The sequence below is a fragment of the Puma concolor genome, chromosome D2 (genome assembly GCF_028749965.1).
Source record: "Puma concolor isolate L17-30 chromosome D2, mPumCon1.1.hap2, whole genome shotgun sequence".
NCBI classification, from domain to species: Eukaryota; Metazoa; Chordata; class Mammalia; order Carnivora; family Felidae; genus Puma; species Puma concolor.
This window is the reverse complement of record NC_141677.1, coordinates 88,653,241-88,679,632: the sequence shown is the minus strand read 5'-3', so window position 1 is coordinate 88,679,632 and position 26,392 is coordinate 88,653,241. Positions and strand designations below refer to the sequence as shown.

Genomic DNA, 26,392 nt, shown 5'->3' with positions numbered 1-26,392 from the left:
CAGACAGCGGCGGGCCTGGCCCTCGGCATCTTCAGGGCTGGTGTCCGCCGCCCGGGGCCCCCCAAAATCCCTCAGCCCACCGCTGCCACCCGCGCGCCGGGTTTGGCTCCTCGAGCCTCGACCCCTTCCCCCGGCCTCGTCACGCCCCCTTCCGGCACGCCGCTGGTCTCGCGATGCCCTCGTCTTCTCGCGACGCCGGCCAGGAGGCGGGCCGGGCCCTGACTGGCGGAGCCGGGGGCGGCTCCGCGGGGCGGGGCGACTCGTCCCAGAGCGCCATGGCCGCCCTGCGCGCCCTGCTACCCTGCGTCCGCGGCCCGCTGCGCCCCCGGCTCGGCTGCGCGGCCCTGCGCGCCTTCGCCTCGGGTGAGTGCGGAGCCGAGGGCGCGGACCCGGGGTGGGGGCCCGGCACCGCGGCCGCACCTGGGACTCCCGGGCCTGACCCTGCTCGACTCCGGAGCTGACCCTTCAGCACCCGCAGTCGCCGCCAGGGCCTGACCCCGCCCCTCAGCACCTGCCGCCTCCCCCGCTGGGCTCCGGGGTTACTGGTGCCCCCTCAGTTGGGATCAGGACCACGTGCCGAGACCGCTGGCCGTTTCAGTTTGCTTGTTGGTTTTCGGGAGTTCAAGAGAAGGTGCAGTTGGGGCCTCGGGATTGGAAACGGCCACGTGCTTGGTCCGGCAGGCCTCCAGTGCGGGCCGCCCGTGTCCGCTGCTGCCCCAGGTCTGGCCGGCCCGTCCCGCCCTCAGCCTTCAGCCGGGGCGCGGGCCTCCCGAGGAGCGCTTGGCTTGTCCCTGAACTGGGCGAATCCCTGCCTCCTCTTCCTTTGGCGGGTACCCACGCAGGTACCCACGTGACTGCCCGCTGCCACGGCCTGTGGTCTTACCCTCCGTTTCCTTGAGGTTCCCTTCTGCCCCTGACCTGCAGTCAGCAGTCGTTTCCCAGGCAGCATTCGTGCTGCTGCTAAGTATTTTCCGTGTCGCTCCCCAACCGACCCCCAGGGTAGGTGCCGATCCTCACCCCACACACACCTGTGGTTTCCCAGGTTACACTTCTTCCTCTCCAGGCCTTACTGACCCCCCAAATCTGAGCGGCCTGACCCTCCCGGCCGCGGCAGTCACCTTTTCCCTGTGTGTGCCTCCTGCTGTGTTCTGTCCGCAGCTTGGTTCTGCCACCGAGTTGGCATTTGTTGAAGGAACCTATGTCCCCATCCCTTGTTTCTGCAGGGTCACGGGATGTCCCTAGTGCAGGTTCTGGGCAGTGTTGACCAGCACATGCAGGAGAAGGAAGGCCGCTGTGGGCTGCTATTTGTTGTTGGGTTTGCTTTCTAGCTTAAGGAAATGTTCACACTTCTGTGAGGGTAGAGACTGGTACAGAGGCCACCCATGAGGCTGAAAGCTGTGTGCTGCTGCCTGAGGACTGGGCTGGGGACATGTCAGGGTCACTCCGTGCACTGACGGGTTAAGTCCCGCTAGTTCGATGCCTACGTGAATGGAAATCCCTTTGTCCCCTCTCACCCCAGGTGCTGACTTTCAGTACCTCATCACAGAAAAGAAGGGGAAGGACGGCAACGTGGGGCTGATCCGACTGAACCGCCCCAAAGCGCTCAACGCGCTCTGCAATGGCCTGATCGTGGAGCTCAACCAGGCACTGGACGCCTTTGAGGAGGACCCCGCTGTGGGGGCCATCGTCCTCACGGGTGGGGAGAAGGCATTTGCAGGTGTGTGGGCAGCATGGCCGCCGGTCAGCCAGGTGTTGGAGGGGCGGTCTGACCGTGGCACGTGGCATTGTAGGCACTTAGACCTCCGTGGCAGCATCAGACGCTTTAGTACTTGGGGTTTCTTGAAATGTGAAGCGTAAACGACACCAGTATTTCTTCAAATAACTGCTCTGTCTGTTTAACATTCAAGTGTGCTCCACCAGCAAAATGAGTTTGAGAGAAATTCGGGTCCCCGACAGTCGGGTTTTATGTGCGTTGAGGGCTTAAGTGACTAATGAATAAGCCTTCTGAGTCCCGCTTGCACCTGGTTCCTATCCCGCGGTCCCTCTGTGTCACCTCCGTCAACAAATACCACGGTGTATCGCCTCTGTCCCTGCTGCCGCCTCTGTCCCTGTGGCCATCGCCTCACAGGTCCTGCTTGGCCGTTCCTACACACTCACAGCTCCCATAGCAACATGGGGTCTCTGCTCTCGTAACTGGGACCTCGTTTCCACCCCCCAGCTGGAGCCGACATCAAGGAGATGCAGAGCCGAACGTTCCAGGACTGTTACTCCGGCATGTTTTTGAGCCACTGGGACCGACTTGCCCGGGTTAAGAAGCCAGTCATAGCTGCTGTCAATGGCTACGCCGTGAGTGTCGGGCCACACCTCCTCTCAGCACACTGGCAGGCATCAAATAACCGATTTTTGTTTTGAAAAGGCCAGAGTGACCTGGGTGGCTCAGTCGGTTAAGCGTCTGACTTTGGCTCAAGTTGTGATCTCACAGTTCGTGGGTTCGAGCCCCACATCAGGCTCTGTGCTGACAGCTCGGAGCCTGGAGCCTGCTTCAGATTCTGTGTCTCCCTCTCTCTCTGCCCCTCCCCTGCTCATGCTCTGTCTCTCTCCCAAAAATAAATAAATATTTAAAAAGAAAAGAAAAGGAAAGGCCAGAGTGTAGTTACCAGCCAGCATGCCCCTCCTACCAAGTGACGCCAAAGACCCGGGAAGCACAGAGAGAACACATTACAGCACTGGCTTTTGTTAGTGGACGTTCAACCGCTGGCTTTCTGGTTCCTTTGTTAGGAGAGCCCCTCTGTCCCCACCACAGCCCCCATGACTCCAGGGAATGACTGCCTCTACTAGGTTATAGGCTGCGTTCTGCCTTTTCTGTACAGTTTTAATGGCTGCAGCCTGCCCTGCACCTGTAAACTGACAGCCTCTGCCGCCGTTGAGAGACGTGTTCTCCGCGTGGTAGTTCAGGGACTCTGTCCAGGCACATGGGCACTCAAAGGCACTGGGGCTGGTCGTAGCGAAGTGATGAAGGCAGCTCTGTTAGTGATCCTTTAACAAAGCTCCCCTTGGGTAAGCCGGGGTCAGCCAGTCGGGTTTATTGGACCACCATCCTGCCTGCTAATTCATGAACTCCCTGGCTGCCTTCGAGGCTGCCTTCGAGCCTGTGGGACCCACAGAGCTGAGAGAGTTTGCTGTTGGGCCCGTTGCCAGCATCGGCCATTTGTGGGTAACTTATGGGAACACGTAACTAATTTTGCATCTCTTGTGTGAATCTTGCTACTCTTGGGCAGGTTCATTTTAACAGAAAATTTAGGCAGATAGAGTGAGTGAATTTCTGACTGGGTTTCCTGGTGGCGCCTCATGTTTTGCAGCTTGGTGGCGGCTGCGAACTTGCTATGATGTGTGACATCATTTATGCCGGAGAGAAAGCCCAGTTTGCGCAGCCGGAAATCCTACTAGGAACCATCCCAGGTAAAGCGTGATGACCTCTCTAACGTAAAGTCTTCCTTCAGATAATTCTCTGGAATTTGCCCACGTCTCAGGAAGTGATGGGCTTTTCCACCAATAGACAAAAGCATGCAGCTTGCATCTGACGAGGGACCCCGGGCTGCCGAACGAGCACTGGCCCAGCGGCCACCTTTCTGCTCCCATTGCTACCTCTGCTGGCCAGCACACTAAGCCCCAGTGGATACAACAGTGCTCAGACAGTGGCTCAAGAGCCTCTGGCTGCGCAGTCTCCTTTAATGACAGCCCGATTCCTTGTCAGACGCTAGTAGGAGTGGCCGGCTGCATATTGCATTATAGTTGCAGTGATCTGGCTTGTGACCCCAGGTTCAACAGAGCAGGGAATCAGATACCGTACGAGGAGGCTGACGGGATCCGTGGGCAAACAGTGACCTCTCTGTGCCCTGGGGACCACTTGATGAGGACTCCTGGCTCACTTCCCCACAGGGTCTCTGCCGTGCATGTAGAGCCTGGAGCTCACAGTATCTCCTGAGCAGCCCGGCAGGCAGGGAGCAGCTGTGGGGTCAGATACGGGCAAGGAAAGCCCTGGATGAGCTCTGCTGACCACTGGGCTCTTCTGTCCTTGTGCCCAAGGCCTGCACTTCCTTGAAATAGTACCTGAGCCTGCTGGACTGTGGGTATCTCCCTCAGGTGGTCCCCTTGGCTCATCCTGGCAGCCTGGGGTTCAGCGTGGGGCAGATGACTGGGCAGATCACTGTTTTTCCAGCTGCAGAGTGTCAAGTGAGCAGGAGGGTGAGTGGGGTGCACAGAAGCCAGCACTGGAGATAAAGACACACTCAACAGCCCAGGAGGTGGAGGCCTTGGTCTCACTCCATACCCTGAGGGCAGCAGGCCACTGTCAGAGGCCACCCCAGCTGCCCTCCAGGTTGCGCGGGGCCAGGGTCTGAGCAGTCTGACTCCTGCCAGAGAGCTGCTCATGCAGAGGACTCGGCCTGCCAGGCGTGGGGTCTGAGTAGGAAAAGGAGCCTCCCCTGAGGGCTTTAAGTTGCCTCCTTTCTGCCCACCTGCCCCACCCACGGGGCCCATCTTCACCCCTCAGAACTTGCTGGAAGTGTGTCTGTAGCGTCTTGGCTTGCACTGGCCATGAACTGGCTGTGACCTGCAGCCTTCTGTGCCTGCAGGTGCAGGGGGCACCCAGAGACTGACCCGTGCTGTTGGAAAGTCACTGGCCATGGAGATGGTCCTCACTGGTGACCGGATCTCTGCCCAGGATGCCAAGCAAGCAGGTGGGAGCCAGCGCTGCCCCATGGAGCCGCCCTCACGGGGAGCTGAGTAGAGAGGGGAGGGCTGTGTCCAGCCGTGCTTTCCGGTGTCCCGAGAACCCCGGGGACAGCTGCCTTTGTTTTTTATTGGGAATGCCCCATGTATAAAATAACTAAAACAAACATCTGGTTAAAGAATCATTAGAAAACCATCCTGTTTCCCAAGCCCAGTGTCAGCGGTGGGGGATCTTGGAGACCCTCGGCGGACACACTCCTTCTCTGTCCCTGGGGGACTCTCTCTTCCTAATTTATGTGTCTGTGAGAGCCTAGTGGCCCCAGCAGCAGAGGGCATCGGCCCCACCTCAGGGATGGCGTGGAGCCTTTACTGTGTCACTGCAGCCCCTTGTTAGCACCCAGAAGACCCGGGCTCTTGGCACAGCATCATGACTCAGAAAAACATAACCAGTGCTATTTTCCCATGTTATTTACCTTTTTGTGTTTCAGGTCTTGTAAGCAAAATTTTTCCTGTGGAGACACTGGTCGAAGAAGCCATCCGGTGTGCGGAGAAAATTGCCAGCAATTCCAAAATCATAGCAGCAATGGCCAAAGAGTCCGTGAATGCAGGTGGGGGTTCTGCCGGGAGGCGAAGGTCCAAGGGCCGGGCAGCACAGGAACAGTCGTGAGCCTCGAGGCTTTGGTTCTAAGTCATGCATCTTAACCCACCCTGGACAGAAATCACGAGGTTCTTCATGTTGTGATCCTGGCTCTTTGTAGAGTTCTAGTTTTGGGTTGCTGGCTACAGATTCTCCTGAAACCTTCTGAGTCCCCTTGCTGTCACAACCCAAGGAAGGAGCCAGCCTGAGGGACAGAGGGTGACGAGCTCTGGGCTACAGGGAAATGGGTGGGATGGGCAGGATGGTCCCTAGAGTGAAACCAGTCTGGCTCCTGAGAAAGTCGGCTCAGCCCCCAGAACCTGGTGGGGGATGCTTCCCTGTCCGCAGCAGGTTGTGGGCTGTGCCGTGGGCAGGGCCGGACGGGTAGTATAGGCTCGTGGACACCCTTGTGAACCGGGGTCAGCGTGCCTGCTGCCCCCCGTGGCTCCAGACTCCCATCTGCTCTCTACCGGCCAAGCGGCTGTGGCCCTTCTGAGAATTTCTGGAGTTTTAACGGAGCACGTGGTCCAGGCATTGGGGGTCTTGCCTGGTGCTGCCTAGAAGACCGTGGGCCCGAGATGGCTGCTGAGGCCCCCGGGCCTGCACTCATATGCGGGAAAGCTGGTCACCCTGGGCTGCGGCCACCTTACTTGAGTGAGCTGGTGTTTGTGACGCTTCACTGCGGGGGTGTGTGGGTAGCACACACTCCAGAAGCGGACGCTGCTGTTCCTGCAGAGTGTCCGTGAGGCCACAGTCAGGGGCACCTGCCACCGTTCCACCCCTCGCCCAGGACCTGCTGCTCCTGGTGCTCAGCCAAGAGAAACACTGCACCTTCGCCAGAAAGACGGGGCCCAGAGCAATGGCGTTCTTACTGCCCGGGACTCCAGGACTCTGTTCTGGCACAATGTTCCTTTTTCTGGTTTTCATTCCCTTTTTTGTTTTTAATAAATCCTTTTTTTTCTTCTTTTTTTGTAATTTTTATTTATTTATTTATTTATTTATTTATTTTTTTTTTTAACGTTTATTTATTTTTGGGACAGAGAGAGACAGAGCATGAACGGGGGAGGGTCAGAGAGAGAGGGAGACACAGAATCGGAAACAGGCTCCAGGCTCTGAGCCATCAGCCCAGAGCCCGACGCGGGGCTCGAACTCACGGACCGCGAGATCGTGACCTGGCTGAAGTCGGACGCTTAACCGACTGCGCCACCCAGGCACACATGTAATTTTTATTTATTTTGAGAGAAAGCACAAGCAGGGGAGGGGCAGAGGGAGAGGGAAAATCTCCAACAGGCTCCACACTGTCAGCGCAGAGGCTGACACAGGACTCAGTCCCACGAACCATGAGATCATGACCTGAGCCAAAGTCCGAGGCTCCACTGACTGAGCCACCCAGGCACCCCTTTAATTCTTATTTTTTTAATGTTTTGTGAAATACATCTACCTCTGTAGGCTCCCACATTCTCTTGTGATTAGACAGAGTTGGTCATTAAACTCCTTGACTCATTTCCTCACGCCTCTGTTTTCTCGGCCACTGGGCAGGAAGCTCAGGAAGCCCTCTAAGCAGGTGGCTTTGCTGATGTCTCAGCCAGGGAGGGCTTCCCAGGCTGCGGTCTCAATCATGGTGAAATTGAGGTTGATGTGGGTCAGCGGGAAATGTTCCCTATCACTGTAAAAAATTGATATGTTCCCACATCTAACACCGGAGTTCATGACTTCAGGATTTTCTTTTTCAGCTTTTGAAATGACATTAACAGAGGGAAACAAGTTGGAGAAGAAGCTCTTCTATTCAACGTTCGCTACTGTGAGTAAACAACATTCAGATGAGGCGTCACAAGTGTCCCAGCCATAAAAATCACGGAGAATTCCTTGTAGATTTTTTCATTAGATACCATTTCTCTTTGGTTGAACCATTCACTTCCCCAGTAACTGGATCAGATGTATCCTGTCCGTGAGCATGATTTTCGCAAATAAGTGCAGTGTATGGAAGCTCTTATAGGGTGACTTCCTGTTACGGAAGGTCTTAGAAACTGCACTCTTAGACAGCAAGCTCCCGTACGTAAATGCAGTCCGCTTGCCCATAATTTTCCTGGATCTGTCAAATTGCTGGGAACGGAATTTGAATGTGTTCTGAAACTGCAACCCAGAGCTTCAGAACAGTGTTTTCTAGGATTTCTGACAGTAACCAAAAGGTGGTCAGTCTTGTAATGGTCATTAAAACCTCTTTTTTATCAGAAAGTCTTATGTAGGTGTTTCATAAAAGAGAGATCAGAAATAGCTTTGCCTGTCGAGGGAGTGAAGGTATGCGTGTGCATGTGTGTGCACATGCGCGTGCAGGGAAGGGTGTGTGTGTACATGTGTGCACATGTGCACGCGCAGAGAAAGGTACAAGGTGGGCTTGCACTCCGTGTCCTGCTCCTTGGCACTCGGGATACTCGTTGACACAGACCGCCACTAAACCAGGTGCAGAACAGGTGAATGACCCAAACACGTGCATCTGAGCTTCTCTGTGGATGAGAGTTTATTTGACATGTAAATCAGTGGCCCCTGAATGATCAGACCTGGGGCTGAGTGACATATAAAACTGCCATTTCCAGGCCAACCCTAAGTGGTCAGGGAATCTGGGTCACTCCCAGGTTTCCAGGCGATCCCAATGCAGGACCCTCCCTCCCAGTGCCCCCACCGCTCTGGATATCGGAGGGCAGAGGAACCCGACAGACCGAGCAAACCCCAGACAGGCTGAGCCCCACGCTTGACAAATGTCCATCTCCGCCTTTTTTCCCTTTCCCACCAGGAAGACCGGAAGGAAGGGATGACTGCATTTGTGGAAAAGAGAAAGGCCAGTTTCAAAGACCAGTGAGCGCCTCTGTCTCCGCCTTGAAGTCTCTACTTAAAGAGAGAAAATACAGTCTGACAGTTGTAGAAGCAAATCAGTCCTTCTCTTGTAAAGGGCTGTGTGGGGGACACTCAGCTCCTCGGGGCTCGTGCTCTCAGTGGTGGGCAGTCTGAACCCAGTGGCCGTGAGAATCGGCACTTGGAGTGTGTTCACGTCCTGACTAAGCATATTCTTCTTAATCAGATTCTGCTCAGGACGCCGGGGGGGCTCAGTCGGTCGAGCGTCCGACTCTTGATTTCAGCTCAGGTCACGATCTCACAGTTCATGAGACCAAGCCCCACGTCGGGCTCTGCGCTGACAGCACAGAGCCTGCTTGAGGTTCTCTGTCTTGAGGGTCTGTCTCTCTCTCTCTGCCTCTTCACCCTGCTTGCGTGCACACACTCTCAAAATAAACTGAAAATAATTCTGCTCACGAGCCTTTGGCGTGTTTAAGTTTTTACTCAATTTCAGGAACTGAGATAGTGAGTGTGTACAGCGTGTCACGTTCAGATGGAAGTGTGTCCCCTGCCGGGTCGCTGTGTGGTTTCACAGCCAGTGAACGTGCCGCTCCGAGGGTGGCGCTGCTGACTACGTGGCAGACATAAATCGCATCGTGCCTTTCTCCTCTGGAGGTGAGCATCACATCGCTGTGCAAACTTCCGCTTTGTTGTTGTGACGACAGTCACACAGCACAGAAGTCCATAAAGTAAGTCACCCATCACACAGGGTAACCACTGCTAACAGGCACGGAGCTTTCTAGATATTTCTGTGCACACACGTGCACACATGAGTACGGAGCTCAGTTTTCTTTTTTATAAAAATGGAATTCTGCATCCACGCTTCTCCAAAGTGCACTGACTGGTTGTCTTCTACTCCCGTCCTACGAGTGCACCCTCTTCTCGTGTTTGACGAGCATTCTTTTACTTGTGGTAAAATATATGTAACGTACAGGTTACCATCTCGTCCGTTTTTAACTCTCCAAGTGTGTTCGCGGTGTTTTCCCTGCTGCCCATCTCCATGCTGCTTCATCCTCCGAACAGAGACTCTGTCCCCATTAAACACTAACCCCTGTTCCAAACCGTGACCTCTCAGCCTTGGTGCTGCCTCGGCCACCTTCTTTCTGTGTCCAGGAATCTAGTGTGTTTCCAAGTTCTGTCCAGGTCATAGCACACAATGGAGTTTGATTTCTTCTCATGGCTGAGTAATGTTCCTGTGAGCATCCCGCCCGATGGCCCTGAAATACATAATTATGCAGGTATGTTGTGGTTTATTTCCCCTGGTGTTGGATATTAGGCTGCGTCCAGTATCCAATTACCAGAACTGTGTGCAAAACACCGTGGTGAGCATTCTCTGTGTGAATCTTCGTGCTTCAGCGTGAGCGTGTCTGTAAGATTTTGAGAAGTGAGCCTGTCAAGGGACAGGCTGCCTGTGACAGGGACCTGCCCTACCCCGTCCCATCTAAACTCGTCGGCTAGCCTCTCCCTGGTGCTTCTCAGGGCCAGGCAGCCTGAGTCTCCGGCACTGATGTTAGGCACCACATGCATCCGAACCGAACCCCTGGGGTGTTTGCTGGAATGCACGTGCCCCCAGACCCGGACCAGAACCATGGGGGCCCTGGCATGTGAGGTCTCCAAGGCATCCAGCGGAACCTGCGGTAGGAGACCGAATTTCTACAGCACGTCTCCTCTGTTGGCTTCAGACTCTGGTGGGCCAGCTGCGTCCCCTGGATCACACCGTGCAGGGCACTGGGTAATGGAGGGACCCCAGTCACAGGAGGCCACCCACACCCCACCAGACGTCTGCTGCTCAATTCTTGGGCCAGCATAGCATGGTGCTCCAAACCGTCCCTTACCAGGTCCATGAGCAAAAGCCCTGCAGCACAGGACGGAGACCCATGTCCTGCCTGAGAGCTTCAGGGGTGAAGCGAGCAGTCACTACCCCAGGGCAGGGGCCCAGCCTCAGAACATCATCGGACCCTCTGAGGTGAGGCCGGGACGTGAGCATCTACGGGTGAGCGCCGGGCACCATGGGGACCCAGCTAGCTGTCGACGCTGGTGCATGTGGCACAGCAGCTGCCGGTTAACTGATGGGCCCGGGTGAGGGGAAAGCGCCTGCCGGCTGCCACGCCATCCCCAGCCCTCACCCTGCCAGTGTTGCTCTACAGAGACAGCCCCACCTGTTGGGACGGTGAGTGCTGCCCACAAACCAGGGCAGAGCTCTGCCCATGCAGGGACTCGTCCAGGAGCTGAGCCTCAGAGCGCACATCCCTGGGAGCCCTCTCTCCCTGCGGCTCAGTGGTGACCCGGGAGCACTCGTGACAGTTGCCTCCTCCACTGTGTCCTGCAGGTAGATGTGGGCAGGTAGTCCAGAGGCTGGAACACAGCTGAGATCATTTCTGGACGTGCAGATCCAGTCACAGTCTTGGGCTGGGATAGGGCCAGGAGTGTGTACCCCCCGCTCCAGGAAACGAGCTGAATGCTTGACAAAGAGTTGAAATGACCTTCTGTAAAGCTTGGCTGTCTGAACACCTTAGATGACATGCTCTTGTGTTTTGGTTACATTTGTGCAGCAAAGCCGGGCACTGGGCCACAACAGGAAGTGCAGCAAAGCCGGGCACTGGGCCACAACAGGAATTCTGATCCTATGCGGACCGTTTGCCCTGCAGGTATTAGCGCTGCGGGCTTCACCCAGGACCTGTCTGTTCTCCTGTGCTTCGTGGTCAGAAATCAGTGAGTTTGGAGCAGGCTCCAGAAGGGAGGTGTTGAGAGGCAGGCGGGAGTTCCCCTGCTCCCCAGGGCTGAGAGTGCAGACAGAAGGCAGGGTTATATTCTTTACAGATAAGCCTCGGTCTCAGACCATGTGACATGGGCAGAAGTAGGTACGAGGGAATGGGATTCGGGCCGCACCAAACAGGCTCTCTGGGCAGGTCACCAGAAAGCTGGGCATTCTTCGGGCAATAGATGTGGAAATACTCATTTATTAAAGCTGAATGCATAACTGAGGATTTGTGCTGGATGGCATAACACCTATCGCAGCTTCTAGAATGAACAAGCAGAGGTGTCCGAGGAAAGAAACCTGAAAGTTGGAGAAATCCATTTGTTTAATTTTTCACAGGCATGAGGCAGCAGCCTCTGTAATTTGATCGAGCAATGTGCCGCAGGATTGTGAGGAGCTGGGGTTTTTCATTTTTTTTTTTAATGTTTATTTATTTTAGAGAGAGAGAGAGCAGGGGAAGGTCAGAGAGAGAGGGAGACACAGAATCCGAAGCAGGCTCCAGGCTCCAGGCTCCAGGCTCCAGGCTCCGAGCTGTCAGCACAGAGCCCGACGCAGGGCTCGAACTCAAACCGTGAGATCATAACCTGAGTCAAAGTCGGACGCTTAACTGATTGAACCACCCAGGCGCCTCCTGAGGAGCCAGTTTTGAGGGTCCCATCCGAGACTGGTCTTCACACCCTGTCTTAGCCGTGTGCAGCCAGAAGCCAAGAAATTGTTAAACATTGAACATGCACGTCAGAGTCTCCGTGTGCCTCACATGTCTGTATCCACAGGGTTATTTGGGCTCCAGAACTTGGCAGAGACAGGAGCCCACCCCCTAGGCCTGGTGGAGTGAGAGCTGGCTTGGGGGCTCTGGGCTGAGCTGCAGGGAGGCTAGCACGCGGCCACAGGCTTTGCCGTGAGTGACAGCATCGCTGGCAGCCCTGAGCAGGACACTGCCCGGGGGCCACAAACCCCAAGGTGAAGCTCCCACTCCCTTGGAGTTAATGGACTTCTGGCCCCATATTGTTTGGGATTTTGATTTGTTTTGAAGCTGAAACCTTGCCTTACTTATCTCTCTGTACCAGATTGGCTTCTCCCCTCATGTTTGCACACTTCCATTTTGGAGTTCAAACTGCTCAGGCACAACCCTCACCCAGGGTGGAGGCAGCCACTCGGATGGCCCGGGTACAGGCCCTGCTGGCCTTCCCCTGCCCCCCGCCCCCCCTCCCCCCCCCCCCCCCCCCCCCCCCCCCCTTCCAGCCCCTGGCGGCTCCTGCCTTCACCCTGCCCAACCGGGCAGCCCAGGGCCCTGCGTTCCTGGCCCTGCCAGATGCCAGGCTGGTTTCCAACTGTCTCCTCAACCAGCCAAGCACCCCAGGGCCCAGCAGGAAAACACAGAGACGTCTTTTCTTTCTTTCTTTCTTTCTTTCTTTCTTTCTTTCTTTCTTTCTTTCTTTCTTTTCTTTCTTTCTTCCTTTCTTTTCTTTTCTTCCTTTCTTCCTTTCTTCCTTTCTTTCTTTCTTTCTTTCTTTCTTTCTTTCTTTCTTCCTTTCTTTTCCTTTCTTCCTTTCTTTCTTTCTTTCTTTCTTTCTTTCTTTCTTTCTTTCTTTCTTTCTTTCTTTGCTGTGGCTTTGTTGTCTTTCATGTACAGAACCTTCCCAGGAGAAGCCAGGCCTCCCAGCATTCCCAGAACCACAGGGCTGGGGGTCATGACAATAGCACGGACCACACAACCCTGAGTCCATGTGGCAGTGAAGCGGAAGAAGGTGGGCTCCAGAAGGAGAGAGCCTGCCCACGGCTCTGGGTCGGGCCGTCTCCCGCTGGGCAGGTGAGCAGGGCCGCATTGTGAGGTGAGGCCCTGGGGCTAAGGGCCCGGCTGGAGCTGAACAGGATCCCCATCTGCACACTGGGCAGTGAGGTTTGGTGGTGGGTCTTTATGTGGGGTACGACCAGGCCAGCACACGTGTGCACATCTGCTCTGCTGTCTGCCCTCCAGCCTGAGTGTGGGAGCAGATGGGAAGAGAGTAGACACAGATTGAAGGCCAACGACAGTGTTGGTGGGGCTCTTGGTGTCCATCTTAGCAGGGCCCAGGAGCCACCTGCATCAGCCAGCTAGAGCTGTGTAACAAATTGCCCCTAAACTTAGTGGCTTAGGGCAGCAATCACTAGCCGTTCTCACAGTCTGTATGGGTCAGCTTGTCTTTATCCCACTGTGTCTGGGGCCTAAGCTGGGGCCTCTTGACCACTCACTCACTCTTCTGGTGGTTGGTGCTGCATCAGCGGGGCCTAGCTGGAGCCAAGGACCAACATATCCACCAGGAGGTTCCCGTGTGTCCTGGGCTTCCTGCCAATATGGTGACTGGGTGCCCTGGACAAGTGTTCTGAGGATAGAATCAGGAGGAAGCCGTGCTGCCTTTTATGACCTAACCTCAGAAGCCAGACAGCACCATTTCCAGCATATTCTATTGGTCAAAGCAGTTACAAAGGTCCACCTGGTTCAAGGGAAGGGAATAAACCCCGTCTTTCAGTGGAGATGTGCCCGTGGCACTGTGGGATGGCAGTTAGCTACCGGCTACCAGGATCAGGCCCCAGAACCTGACAGAGCCCTGGACACAGACAGGCTGTGGGGTGCCCTGCTGTGGAAGTGGGCATCTTCCAGCAAGGAGTGTACAGGAGGTGGTGACACCCTGAGATGGTTGGTGATCCTGGATCTTAAGGAGGGAGCCCAGCATCCAGATTCCAGGTGGCAGGGACAAGGGTCAGCAGGCAGGGGACTCTGGCCAGCTGAAGGCAAGGTGCTCCCTCTGTTTACTGGAAGGAGCTGTGGACCCAGCACCCCCCCCCCCCCAGTCTGGACACCTCATCTTGGGAAGGTGGGGGTGGGAAGATCCAGTCTTGAGGAAGGCTGGCAGGTCAGGGCACTGCTGTCCTGGGATGGGGCGCTGTACCCCAGTCAGTTACCTGAGGGGTGTCAGCAGGCTGACACTTGGGGGACAGGGTGGAAAACGCCAATGGGGTGCTCCTAGCACACCCACTTAGCCCAGAGGCCACAGCTGCCTGCCCTCCAGGGTTCCCCCACCCCAGGGCAGGCCGGCGGGTGTCCTGAAGGAAGAATGTTGGTTAAAGAAGTCTGACAGGTCTGGTCACCCGCCCTTCCCCACTCAGCGACACCAGAGACCCGGCGGTCTGGGGTGCGACTGGGGGGCTCAGCCTGGCCTGGGGGCGTAGCGGAGGCGGGCGGGGAGGCCGCGAGGGGCGGCAGCGGAGAGCTCGGACCACAAACACACGACGCCCGGGTCTTGGACGTGGGGGGGAACGCGAGGCCCAGGAAGACGCCTGTGGGGCTGGGCCGGTTGTCACCACCCCTGCCCAGGGTCAGCCAGCGCGGCTCTGAGCTTCCAGCCCCAGGTACGCCTCGCGCGGTCCCGCCCCTTCCGTCGAGGCCCCGCCTGCTCCGCTCCAGGCCCCGCCCCTTCCGTCGAGGCCCCGCCCCCCGTTCCAGACCCCGCGAGCATGGTGGTGCTGAAGGGCGTCCCGGCGCTGCTGTCCCCCGAGCTGCTCTACGCCCTGGCGCGGATGGGGCACGGAGACGAGATCGGTGAGCGCGGCGGGGACAGGGCCTCGGGGGCCCCCACCCTCGGAAGAAGCCGGGCAGGTGGCCCGGCCCAGGCTGTGGCCCGGCCAGGAGACGACGACTCCCGCTTCCAGGGAAGGGTGGTGGGGGCATTGCATGGGCCGCCCCATCCGACTTCCCAGTAGGACACTCCCTCCTTCCCCGTCCCGCGTCCTTTAGGAAACTGAGGCCCGGGCGGTGGCCCAGGCCCCTGCCCCGACTTTGGTTGGTCCCAGAAGGTCACGAGGACAGCGACCCTTGCTCCAGGCAGGGCTGTGTCCGGGAGGCCCGGCCCCTCCATCAGCCTGGCTTTTGGGGGTGGGGGGGCGGCCAAGTTCCCAGCTCCGGCCTCAGGCCCGGTGTGCTGTCTCCAGACCCCTTCCCAGACGGCCCCCGAAGGGTCACACCAATTTGTTTGCGGCGCTTTATCTTTTCCTGGGGCCATGGGCCTCGGACGGGGGCAGCTTCTCAGGACGGGGCGCCCCTGCTGGGTGGAGGCCGCGGGTCCAAAATCCGCCCTCGTCCTGGAAACACCTGCAGTTTCTACACCACTGGGAAACTCCCTGTCCCCTCCCCCCACCTCTGATGGGAGGGGTCGGAGAGGGCAGTGAGCAGGTGACCGGAGGTCTGCGCCCACCCACGAAGTTGCAAGATGGGCTGCGCAGACCCAAGGACCCACCAAGGGATGTCTAATCAGGTTGGATGGCTGTTCAGTTTTTGCAGACGTGAACTTCCCCACCTCCTCCATATGCAGGTGTGGCCCGGAGGAGATCCGTGCCGACGGTGAGTTGGCCACCTCTGACAGGGTGGATTAGGGTGGATGGGCAGTCGTCCCCGCTCTCGGCTCCCCAAGTGTGGCAGCTCTGTCCCCATCCCCACTCATTCCCCAAGCACCCACCAGTGAGCCAGGAAATCCCGGTACCAGGACCCTCTTCAACCCCAACCCCAGAGATGACCCTGGGCCTCCTGCTCCATCTGAGACACCACTTGGTAACTTCATGCAAGTGCGGAAACTGAGGCCCAGAGCCTCATCGGCTGGCTGAGCACTAGTACAACCAGGTCAGGTGTTCACTAGAAATCCCAGTACTGGTGGCCTGGCCTTACAGGCTCCAGGTGCCCACGTGTTTCTAAGACCCTCTGACCCTAAGGGGTGGGCAGGAGGCTTGACTTGGAGAGTCCTGGAACCAGATCCCCAAGGTGATAGAGGTAGCAGAGTTGTACCGAGAGTAAGGTCTGGGCAGGGGGGATAAGAGCAGCAGCGTCCTGTCCTACCTGGGCTGGCACTGGGCTCAAACTGGGCATGGCTGTTTCCCCGCCCTCAGCGATGCCGTGAGGGGGACATGACTCTCCATGGAGAGGCGAGGTCACTGAGGCACAGAGATGTGAAACGTGGGCTAACCCCTCCCCCGCCCCGCCCCGGACAACGCAGGCCAGTGGTCTGAGGCATGTTCAGTGGGCTGCCAGCTCCAGACCCAGTGGCCTTGGCTTCCACTCCCTGCTGACAGAGATGAGCCAGCTGTGCCTCAGTTTACACCCTGAGCCAGATGACCCAAGGAGGATGGGCCGTGGGAAAGGCCAAATGCTGGGAGGCAAGGAGCAGCCAAGCCTCCAAGCGACGCGCACACCCTGCGTGTTAGTGGAAACTAGCAGTTAGGGGTCGGAGCCCAGGCTTGCGGACAAGTCAACCACCAAGAAGAGCAGAGAAGACGGCAAAAGGAAGTGCTCTCGGGGTTTCTCACCAGCAGTTTCTGTATTTCCCAGTTTTGTACGATGCGCACGAGTTCTTTAACAATCAGGACCCAGTTCTACGGGAGAACAGGGGCCGTGGGGACAGCCTCTTCCCAGGCCCCACTGTGCTCACCACAGGATAAGAGTGGCAACCCAGGGGTCATGTCGGGGGACTTCTGGGCTCAGGACAGTGGCCCAGGTGCCCTTCCTGATAGATGACTTTGAGGTCACCACCAATAACCTGTGTAGTGCAGTGAAGGGGGACGGGCAGGGCAGGCCCAGAGCCAGGATGGCCACAGGGCGGGGAGATGCCAGTGTGGCCCCAATAAGTGTCCCCAGGCGGACAGCACGTGCCTGCAGGGCCTTCTCTGTCCTGGGCGCAAGTGCATTCTTGCTGGCCAGCTGAGTGAGGCCCAGGGGGAACGGTGTGGACAGGCCAACAGGGCAGGTGGCACCATCTGCAGCCAGGTGGGAGAGGGCTGGAGTCTCAGGCTGGAACTGTGCCCTCAGGCCTGGGCATCCCACAGCTCCTGGAGGCCGTGCTGAAGCTGCTGCCCCTGGACACCTACGTAGAGAGCCCGGTGAGTGCCTTTTCCACTTGCTTTCTTCTTTGTCAGACCTCAGGGGGTCCACTTGCCTTGAGTGGGGAGGAATGTGTCCCCAAAGGGCTCTGACCCTGAACGGAGGACCCCTGAACTGTCACCCGTGTGGGGGCCTGGTAGCACCCAGGGCAACCAGACAGACTGCGAAGCTGACCCCTCTGTGCCTAGGCTGCTGTCATGGACCTGGTGCCCAGCGACAGGACGAAGGGCCTTCAGACCCCGGTGTGGAGGAGCTACCAGTCCATCCTGTCCGGGGCCGGCTGCACGGTGAGACTGCGGCCCCACCAGGAAAGCTTCACCTCCTTGGAGGCCAGGAGGAGCACAAGACCGAGGCCCCAAATTCCATGCTACAGTTGTCTCAGCACTTGCCTTCCCTCCACAGAAGAGTGACCCTGGGGATGTGGCTGTGCCCTGCCTCAGGATCCTGACCTGGCTTTGCCTAGGGTCCCTCCCCCACGCCAGCCTGTCTGAGTGGAGCCAGGGGGAAGTGGGGTGCCCCGGCCCCTGTCTTGTGGTCAGAGGCCTGGCCAATGCCGTGTGTCACCCGCACATTGTGAGGGGGTGGGCTTGTCCTCCAAGGACCACCCGCTGGCAGGTGTGTTGGGCAGGACCCACCTGAGGAGAGGATGCTTGGGGCTTCCGTCCTGGGCAGGCACCCTCCTGCCCTCAGGCCAGCTCCAAGGGACACAAGGGCCCCAGGCAGGTGGCCACCACAGCCCCCCATGCTCCTGCCCGTCCAGCCCTCACAGCTCAGAGGCCAAGCATCCTTGGGACCCCAGCAAGGAGAGCCAGAGAAATGAACCTCAGAGCAGCCATGTGACCTCATGCCCCTGCTACCTGCTTGGGCCCTTGAGGGTTTCTGAGCAAGGTCCCTCGACCATGACATTTTGCCTTCCAGGACACCCTGGCGAAGATAGAGAGGTTTGAGTTTTATGCGCGGGCCAAGAAGGCTTTTGCTGTTGTAGCAACTGGGTGAGTTCTGGCCAGGCCCATGGGGTCCTGCTGGTCCTGCTGGGTCTGGGCCATGCTGGGCCCTCCTCCCCACTCCAGAGCCCCCCCTACTCTCTGCTCAGCCCTGCCCTGACTGAGACTGGATGCCCCACTGGGAATATGACTGCCAAGGGACTTGCCTGATGACCGGTCCCTGGATTAGTCTAGCGCCTGGGGTGAAGGTGGGCCAGGTGGGTGGCAGAACAGCAGGCCCCAGCCTGGTGCTCAGCTCACTTCCTTATGCAGGGAGACAGCCCTCTACGGAAACCTCATCCTCAAGAAGGGGGTGCTGGCCCCCGACGCCCTCTGCTAGGCCTGGCGAAGACCACAGGGCCCGGGAGGAGATCTGGATCTCTGAGCCAGACGACAGACGAGCTGGCCCCGCTCTGGAGCACCCAGACTGCAGCCAACCGGGAGCCCCAGGGGGCCAGGCCAGTCCTGGGAGGGGCCTGGGATGCACCCGATTTATGAAAATGTCAGAAACCATAGTGGTTTGTCAGTGTCCAGAGGCCTCAACAACAGCCCCACCCTCACAAAGACTTGTTTGGTTCTAAGCACGAGGGAAGCCACTGGCTCCGTGGAGTGCCCATCCCTCCGTCCCCTTTGCTGCCTCCTCAGGTGGGAGGTGAGGCCTCCCTCCCCCCTGTAGTTTGAGACAAGAGCTCACACAGGTGGAGTGGAGACTGTGTGGGGGGCCGTGACTATGCAAGAGGCCTGGAGGTGGGTGGAGCCGCTGCCCAGGTGGCCCTGAGTGGGGAGACATGTGGGTGGCCCTGGAGAGGACCAGGCAGGCAGGTGTCAGCACCTGGTCTGGATGCTCCGGGAAGTAGGGGGGGGAGGGCACGTCTCTTGTTCTCTGTTCTCTGTCTCCAGTGCTTGAGTGCCTACTGAATACGCAGCAGCCTGAACCATCCTGGGAAGTGGGCGGGTGAGGGGTAAAGGACAGGAGAACGCCCCTGGCCCAGCAGGCAAAGGGCCAGCCGGCCCGAAGCAGCGTGGAGGAGGAGGCTGTCGTGGCTTCAGCATGAGGCTTGGGTTGGGCCTCGGGGTGGGAGGCATCCTGCCACCACTGCCCTGGACCCCAGGGTCTCCCCAAACCCTCTCCTTTCCCTCCAGACCTCTTTCAGCCATGTGTGTGCAGGAATTGGCATGACCAGGGGCCCTCCGGCCTCAGAGGCTGGGGAAGGGCCCCTGCTTGCGACGAGGAGCTGGTGTCCATATGTCGAGGAGAATCCAGAGGGCAGGCAAGCCCACCGGGCTGCAGATCTGAGGCTCTACCTGAAGGGACCCTGCTCTGGGCCAGTTACTGCCGGGGCTTAACCTCAGACCCCTGACCCCACGGCCACTTCTAGCCACACGAAGGCTTTTCTTTAAACAGCTTTATTGAGACTTAACTGACAGAATAAATTGTACACGTGTAAAGTGTACAGTTAAATGCCCTGGGATATTGTCCACTCTTGACAGGCCTCTTGCCTCTGCCAGTGTCTCCTGTCCTGAGGCTTGCACACCTCAACTGCACACTCCCAAATCCCCAGCTCACCCGCCTCTTGGTGCCCTCAGCCACATGGCTGTGCCTCTGGGTTGGAGGAAATGCCCGTGAGGAACCTTGGCTCCAGTAGTGCTGGAGAGAGACTTGGCCACAAACGCCACCCTGGGCTGCCTGGGGCTGTGGCCACCACTGACCTTGGATCTGAGCTGGGCACCAGTCCCCAACTGCCCGCACCCAAGCTGCTTGGAGATGGCCGTCCCCGACCTGGCAGGGGAGGGACCTGAGGGACTGTGAACCCTCCTGTGTGCCATGCAGGATTCACTTCTGCCCCCCCTCCACCCCACACACACACACACACACACATGGGTCTGGGGTGACCCAGACCCATGCAAGGTGCACAGAGGTGAGGCTGAGACTCACTCTGTCCTGTTAGGGCAGGACCTTGAACAGGTCGCTGTCCAGTGTGGGGTCTCCTCAGCGGTAACATGGGGATGACGATGCCAGGCGGCGAGACGTGAGCCGCCAGGCAGAGCATCAGGATGAGGGCCACCATTCAAGTCCTCAGAGGCACTTGGGACCCACGGAAGGACACAGGGAGCTCTGGGGCTTGTGAGGTCACCTTGGACAAGCCCACCATCCCCGGAGCAGCCGGGTGCCTCGGAATTGAGAGCTTGGTGGCCTCTGCCTGGCGCTTCCTTTTGTCTCAACCACTGGGGTGGCTCAGGCTGGGGGCAGAGGGCACTGAATGCTTCCCTCTCACTGCAGGGGCATGATCGCCACACAGAAACTGCACGCACAAACGGCACATATTCTTCGTGTGAAATAACTAGTGAGCCTGTCCCTGTGGCTGCCACGTCGGGCCGTGCTGGGGGGCTGGGCACCTCACACAGCATCGGGCAGGCGTGCAGAGGAGGAGCCCTGGGGTCTGGGCCCAAGCCCTGCTCCCCTCATCTGTCCAACCTTGTGTTCTCCAGGGCCCACCTGTGGGGGGCTGACTGGTCCCAACCGCTGACCTCTGCCATGCTCTTGGCCCTATCCCAACATACAAGGAGGAGGCCTGAGAGGAGATCATTCCAGGAGCCTGGGTGCTGGGTTGGGGGAGCCTCGGGGGCCTCTCGACGTGTAAGGACAAACCTATGGCCCCAGGAGGACACAGGCCCCTTTCTCCCAGACAGAGCAGGCTAGGACCATGGTCACTGTTCCTGAAGACGCGTGGGATCCACATCTGCAAGGTTTATTTTTCCAGTTGGGGTGGGGTCAGGGGTCAGGAGTCGTCCCTGGGATGGTAGATGTGGTCTCGATCCTCCTCTGGCCCCTGAAGCTCCTGGTGAGGTGGCAGTGACCAAGAACGGAGCCCTGCCTCGGCCTGGGCCTCCTCGGGTGGTGGGTGGTACAGGCCGTCACGGTCAGGCTCCGGGTCCCAGCTGGGCAGCCCCATGAGCTCGTCGTCCCTTCCCAGAGAAGGGACGCCCCAGGGCCTAGGAGCACAGCTGGGTCAGGTCCGCAGGTGCCACAGGAGGCAGCCAGCCAGCCCCAGTGAGGGCGCCCACCACCCTACAAGCAGCCTGGGGGCTCTGGGGATGAGACCTGGTGGGAATCTGTTCCCCCACCAGGGTCCCTGGTGGCTCTGTCCCATCACTCGCCAGAGGCCCCGGGGCCCCAGGGCCCAGGACAAGCATCGCCATCCTTCTCCCCCTCCCCACCCAAGAGCTATGACCAGGCGGTCCCCACGGGACCCAGACCCGAAGGGTAGGCATCCTCGCCACATGCCTGAGCCGCAGGGGGCCCCGGAAGGTTGCAGCGTCCCCAAGGGTGTCTCTGAGAAAACATCCTGGCCCAACAGATGCTGCCCCGGCCACAGCCCTGGGCCATGGAGACCCAGAGAGTTTGGGCAGGAGTCCCCACCAGTCAGATGTCAGGCACTGTATCCTCTGGCCTGGCAAGGTGTGGCCCCGGGAGAGAAACCAGCCGAGGTTGCCTCGTGTGGATGCAGGGAAGCAATCATGGCTTAGAAGTGGCTCTGTCTGAGGCCACAGCCCTGGGGGGTGAGGGGATAGCCACCCTAGGGGATCAGCCTAGAGCCCTCAGACCCTGTACTCTGCCCGGTTTCTGACAGATCCCATGGGGTCCCATGCTGCCTGGAGCATTGCCTCCTCCTGAAAGGTGCTGGGCAGGGTTTCCCCTCCATCCACCAATGCCCTTAGCTTGGGGCCAGGGCCCAGAAGGGGCAACAGCCGGGGAAAGCACAAGGGTCGCCGAGGACACTCACTCCTCTGTGTCCTGCTCAGGGGCCCCAACTTTGTCTTTGGTCTTGATGAGGACCTGGAAGGAAAGGATCACAGGTGTGGGCTTCGTGCAGTCCACAAGGGGTCTAAGGTCAGGGGACACCTGGACAGAGATGGTTCCAAGGCCCCTGGGACCGCACCTGCCAACTCCACCCCCTGCCCAGCCTCCTCCAGGGAATGGATGGAGGCCATGTGGTTACTGGAGAGACAGGACAACCCCTGGGGCTGCATCTGGACCCCCCCCCATCCCCGGCTGATGGCTGGAGGAAGGGGTCCAGTTCCTCTGGGCCCAGCCCTCTTGTGGAGGCCAGGGGAGTGTATGAAACAGGTGACCCCGTGGAGACCAGCTGTCACTTGTGGGGAAGGGTTGGGCCTTCCTAGGTGTGCAAGTCTGAGTGGTCTTGACCCAAGGGGGTGGGGGGCGGGGGGGGGGGGGGAGACACAGCACAGAGCGCATCTGAGCAGCGATGCCCAGGACAGAGGATGTGCCCTGGGGGTCACAGTGCCAGTGAGCGTCACCTAGGGCCCCTCCTCTGCCTGGGTCACTTAGGCATCACTGAGCCTTGCCTCTCAGACCCCGCAGAGGGGCACGCTCCCCCTCATCCTTAGGGTCCCTCTCGGTGCCCGCAGGGCCACCCTGCACAGAGACCTGCAGTCACATTAATGCCCTGCCTTCTCTGTGAAAGGCCAGCTTGGTGCCCTTTCTTCACATTCCTTGCTGATGGGGCAGGGGCTGGGCAGAGCAGCCCACACATACCTGGGGCTTGGAAGCCGAGCCTGCCTCCCCCAGCAGCAGAGCCGCCAGGCTGGCAACCAGGAGGAGCCTGAAGGGACCAGAGAGGAGAGTGAGAGGTAGGCCGGGGCTGTTCCTCTAGACAGGACAGCCAGGTGGGTGGCCTGGTGTCACTGGCAATGTGGGTCCCAGCCAGGGAGGCCTGGGGCCAGGTTCACAGGTAGTTTATTATCTCCCCATCTCACAGCCCAAGGACACACAGGCACAAAGAGGTGGGATGGCCACAGGCCCACACCTGCCCCCAGGCCCCCTCAGACCGGGTACCACTGCACCCCACGTTCTGGACGGACCCCACGCTACTGGCCCCGGCCACCAGGTGGACCCTTCAGCTCCCAGCCTCTGTGCTGGTGGCTGCACATGGAACCACATGCACCTCTTGGCCAGGGAGCGGTGTGCGCTCACAGCATCCTCTGCTTAGGTGCCGGGGAGCTAGGACTTGGGGCAAGGCTCTGGGAGTGCTCAGTGCTCATGGCACCCCTGAAGCTCTGCGCCGTGGCTCCCTCAGGCCCCCCCAGGTCAGAGCTGTGGGTGCACAGTGGTGCCAGTACTGGGCAGGAAGCCCAGGAGGAGGCAAGTGGGATGGGTCACTCTGCTCGGACACATTCAGCCTGACCCCGAGGGAGGCCAGGATGGCCACCAGGGCAGAGGAGGTCAAGGATCAAGCCCCAAGCAAGGAGTCCGAGGAGCAGCGGCCAAAGATAAGAGACACAAAGGAACACACGCAGGACAGGTGATCCATGAACCCAACAGCAAAGGTCCTGGAAGCCTTATCCAAGATGAGCAGGAGAACAGGGGGTGAGAGACTGGCACAGCGAGTGTGTGCGCGTGTGTGTGCGTGTGTGGATGGTGGGAGGGTGTGGTGTGTGTGTGGATGGTGTGTGTGGATGTGCGTGTGGATGGTGGGAGGGTGTGATGTGTTCGTGCGGTGTGTGGTACGTGGGGGGGGGGTGTGGGGGAGTTGTGCATTTATGAGCATGTGTGTGTGTGTGTGTGTTGTTAAAAAACAAGACAACAGGCCCAGACTGGAATCGCTCACGCTAAGTCCCGCATCACCAACCCGAGGCCTAACGACAGGTTAGGCTCCCCCAGAAATGGATCCTTACAGCAGTAAGGTGGGCCCGCGCGGGGTAGGTCATCTGATCGGCCCCCACCATTCCCTGAAGAAGAGCGACCCGCCAACCCGCCTTTTGCTACTGTAACCTGCTCGTCCGCCTCTAAGTTTTCCATCGCGTCCGGCCCGTCGAGTGCCTTCCTGTCTGCTGGGTGGGACGCCGCCCAATTCTAACTGATTTTGCTCAAATAAACTCAAAATGCTTCATATGCCTCAGTCTATCTTCTAACAGGCTGTGTGTACACAGGGCTCTTCCTGGTGCTCTGGGAAGGTTTCCTTCTGTCTATGCAGCTGGCGGGGTGACAGGCTGGGCGGGGCTGGGAAGGGCCAGGGAGCTCGGGGTCAGCAGGGGCATCAGATCAAGGCTTCCTACAAGCTGCCTGCCCCTGTAGCCCCAGACTCCATCCCCACAAAGACCTTTGCTTCTCCGAGTGGCTCAGCACTTTGGGGCTGAGGCACACCTCGGGAGCCAAAGGGCAGGGGTCCCCAGGCAGAGGCCAGCTCCAGTGCTGCACAGGGGCTGAACTGGTTGCCTGCGCCTACGTGTCTGGGCGCCACACCCACCGCCATGCTGTCCAGCTGAGTCAGGGAAAGGACTTCACAGGACAGGACACGGCGGGGTCCAGGGAGTGGGGATGGCAGCGGTGAGCATGGGGCGTCCTGGCTTTGGGGCCCCCATCCTCTGTCCAGGAAGACAGCTCTGGACCCCAGCCCTAACCCAGTGGCCCACCTCTCTGCAAGGAGGCATGGCCTCAGGTTCAAGCTAGGGTCCCAAGGAGAACCCCGCCCCAGAACAGAAGGGCAAGGGGAGGGCTCTGGCTGAGAGGAGGAAGAAAGGGGTCCCCCACAGGAGCAACAGAGCCTCTGACCCCAGGGCCCGGTACACACCCCAGCTGCCAGGCTGACATTCCCTCAGGGTAGCATCTGACCCCTGCCCTCAGCCCTGCCAGCCTCCAGCCTCCTCTTCTTGACCCAACCCTCCCTTTTGGGCAGTCACAGACGTGCTGCCTCCTACCTCCCACCTCCAGGGTGACTCTTGGGTCAGGGGACACCCCAAGGGACAGGTGTGCTCACAGGGGTGGCCCTCAAATCGGGTGCCCGGACGCAGACAGCAGATGGGCCACAATCTCGGCTGGCTCTGGAGGGAGGGCTCGACACCCTGGGGGCTGCAGCCACCACTGGCCTGAGGACAGAGCCGAGCCTTCCTCCCTCCGCCCCCGACCCTCTCCCCTGGAACCAGTCTGAGTGGCTGCACAGCAGAGCCCCAGGATCGGGTGGCGGGTCTGGCCTCAGAGGGATTGGGTATTACCTCCTCATGCCGCAGTCCCCTTCTCAGCGTAGAGGGTGCTCTCGGGGACCTGTAGTCCCAGATCCACGTAGACAGTAACTCAGACACTGGGCCCGCGCCTCCCCACCCACGTTTCTCAGGGTTTTATGGCCCCCATGTAGGCGTGTCTGGACAGAGGTCAGAGACCAGGGTTCCCAACTGCACCGGTGACTGGGTGCGCCCAGCTGGCTCCCTGCGACCTGTCAGTCCCGTGGCCTTCCCACCACCCACTTCAGGGCAGATCTGACACAGCTCCGCCTCCCACACCAGCCCCTACCCTGGAGTCTGCGTCTTCCTGCCCACTCCTCCTGGCCTGGCCACCCACCAACAAAATGTCCTGACGTTGCAGGCCCAAGCTGCGCGACCCGGGGGCAATGGACCCAAAACTGGGCTGACTGGTTGGCTGGAAGCCGGAAAAGCATCCCAGCAAACCCCGCCCCAGCCCTACGGGCACTCTGGGCACAGGCCTCCCCCCAGCTGACTTTGCCCAAAGACAAGCACAAGGGGTGGGGCTTCCCACAAGTCAGAGTGAGGACCGTTAAAACCAACCATGTCAGGGCTCTGGAACCTGACCTGTGGCACAGGAGCAATTGAGAAGTGGGTGCTCCAGCAAGCTGCTGAGCCCTGGGTATGAGCGGAGGGCGCCAGCGGCCTCGCAGGGGGCTGCAGCGCCCTGACCCTGGGGCGCCGTGCCACACACCAGAAGGAAGCAGCGCACAGGTTTAGTGCAAGGGAATCACTGAACGAACCAACAATAGCCATCTGCGGAGGAAATACCAGAATCCAAGGTGGTTACCCTATACAATCTGAGACAGCCAGTTGTTTTTAAACAAATAGACTTGATGTTTCGAGTAATTTTAAGGTTAGAGAAAAATCTAACAGAAAGCACAAGTCCCATGGGGCGCCTGGGTGGTGCAGTCGGTTGGGCGTCGACTTCAGTTCAGGTCATGATCTCATGGTTCGTGAGTTTGAGCCCCGTGTGGGGCTCTGTGCTGACAGCGCGGAGCCTGGAGCGTATTTCGGATTCTGCGTCTCCCTTTCTTTTTTTTATTTATGTCTTTATTTTTAATCTTTATTTTTGAGAGAGAGAGAGACAGAATGTGAGTGGGGGAGGGGCAGAGAGGGAGACCCAGAGTCCGAGGCAGGCTCCAGGCTCCAAGCTGTCAGCACAGAGCCCGACACGGGGCTCGAGCTCGAAATTATCACCCAGGCGCCCCTCTGTGTTTCCCTTTCTATCTGCCCCTCCCCTGCTCATGCTCTGTCTCTTTATCCTTCAAAAATAAATAAAACGTGGGGCGCCTGGGTGGCGCAGTCGGTTAAGCGTCCGGCTTCAGCCAGGTCACGATCTCGCGGTCCGTGAGTTCGAGCCCCGCGTCAGGCTCTGGGCTGATGGCTCAGAGCCTGGAGCCTGTTTCCGATTCTGTGTCTCCCTCTCTCTCTGCCCCTCCCCCGTTCAT

At 58.8% G+C, this 26,392-nt stretch overlaps 3 protein-coding genes and 1 long non-coding RNA gene across 4 annotated transcripts; 2 read left to right on the top strand and 2 right to left on the bottom strand.

Annotated features, from left to right (window-relative positions):
• The first annotated feature begins 212 nt into the window (after positions 1–212).
• Positions 213–8,676, top strand: ECHS1 (enoyl-CoA hydratase, short chain 1). The gene is made up of 8 exons (XM_025918265.2): positions 213–363; positions 1,520–1,717; positions 2,219–2,346; positions 3,360–3,459; positions 4,635–4,739; positions 5,220–5,339; positions 7,102–7,169; positions 8,160–8,676. Exons 1-8 carry the CDS (start codon positions 276–278, stop codon positions 8,223–8,225), a joined length of 873 nt encoding a protein of 290 aa, XP_025774050.2. The 5' UTR covers positions 213–275; the 3' UTR covers positions 8,226–8,676.
• A 2,525-nt stretch (positions 8,677–11,201) lies between these two features.
• On the bottom strand, positions 11,202–13,359 carry LOC147576258 (uncharacterized). The gene is made up of 2 exons (XR_015241947.1): positions 13,252–13,359; positions 11,202–11,315 (listed from the first exon to the last, which is right to left on the bottom strand). It is a non-coding gene; the product is annotated as an uncharacterized LOC147576258 (long non-coding RNA).
• Positions 13,360–14,450: 1,091 nt separating this feature from the next.
• On the top strand, positions 14,451–18,418 carry FUOM (fucose mutarotase). The gene is made up of 6 exons (XM_025918267.2): positions 14,451–14,595; positions 15,325–15,393; positions 16,849–16,919; positions 17,109–17,207; positions 17,839–17,912; positions 18,177–18,418. Exons 1-6 carry the CDS (start codon positions 14,511–14,513, stop codon positions 18,241–18,243), a joined length of 465 nt encoding a protein of 154 aa, XP_025774052.1. The 5' UTR covers positions 14,451–14,510; the 3' UTR covers positions 18,244–18,418.
• A 2,219-nt stretch (positions 18,419–20,637) lies between these two features.
• PRAP1 (proline rich acidic protein 1) lies at positions 20,638–25,173 on the bottom strand. Its single transcript, XM_086681266.1, has 4 exons — positions 24,918–25,173; positions 22,462–22,528; positions 21,689–21,741; positions 20,638–20,897 (listed from the first exon to the last, which is right to left on the bottom strand). Exons 1-4 carry the CDS (start codon positions 24,923–24,925, stop codon positions 20,684–20,686), a joined length of 342 nt encoding a protein of 113 aa, XP_086537392.1. The 5' UTR covers positions 24,926–25,173; the 3' UTR covers positions 20,638–20,683.
• Between the last annotated feature and the right edge of the window lie 1,219 nt (positions 25,174–26,392).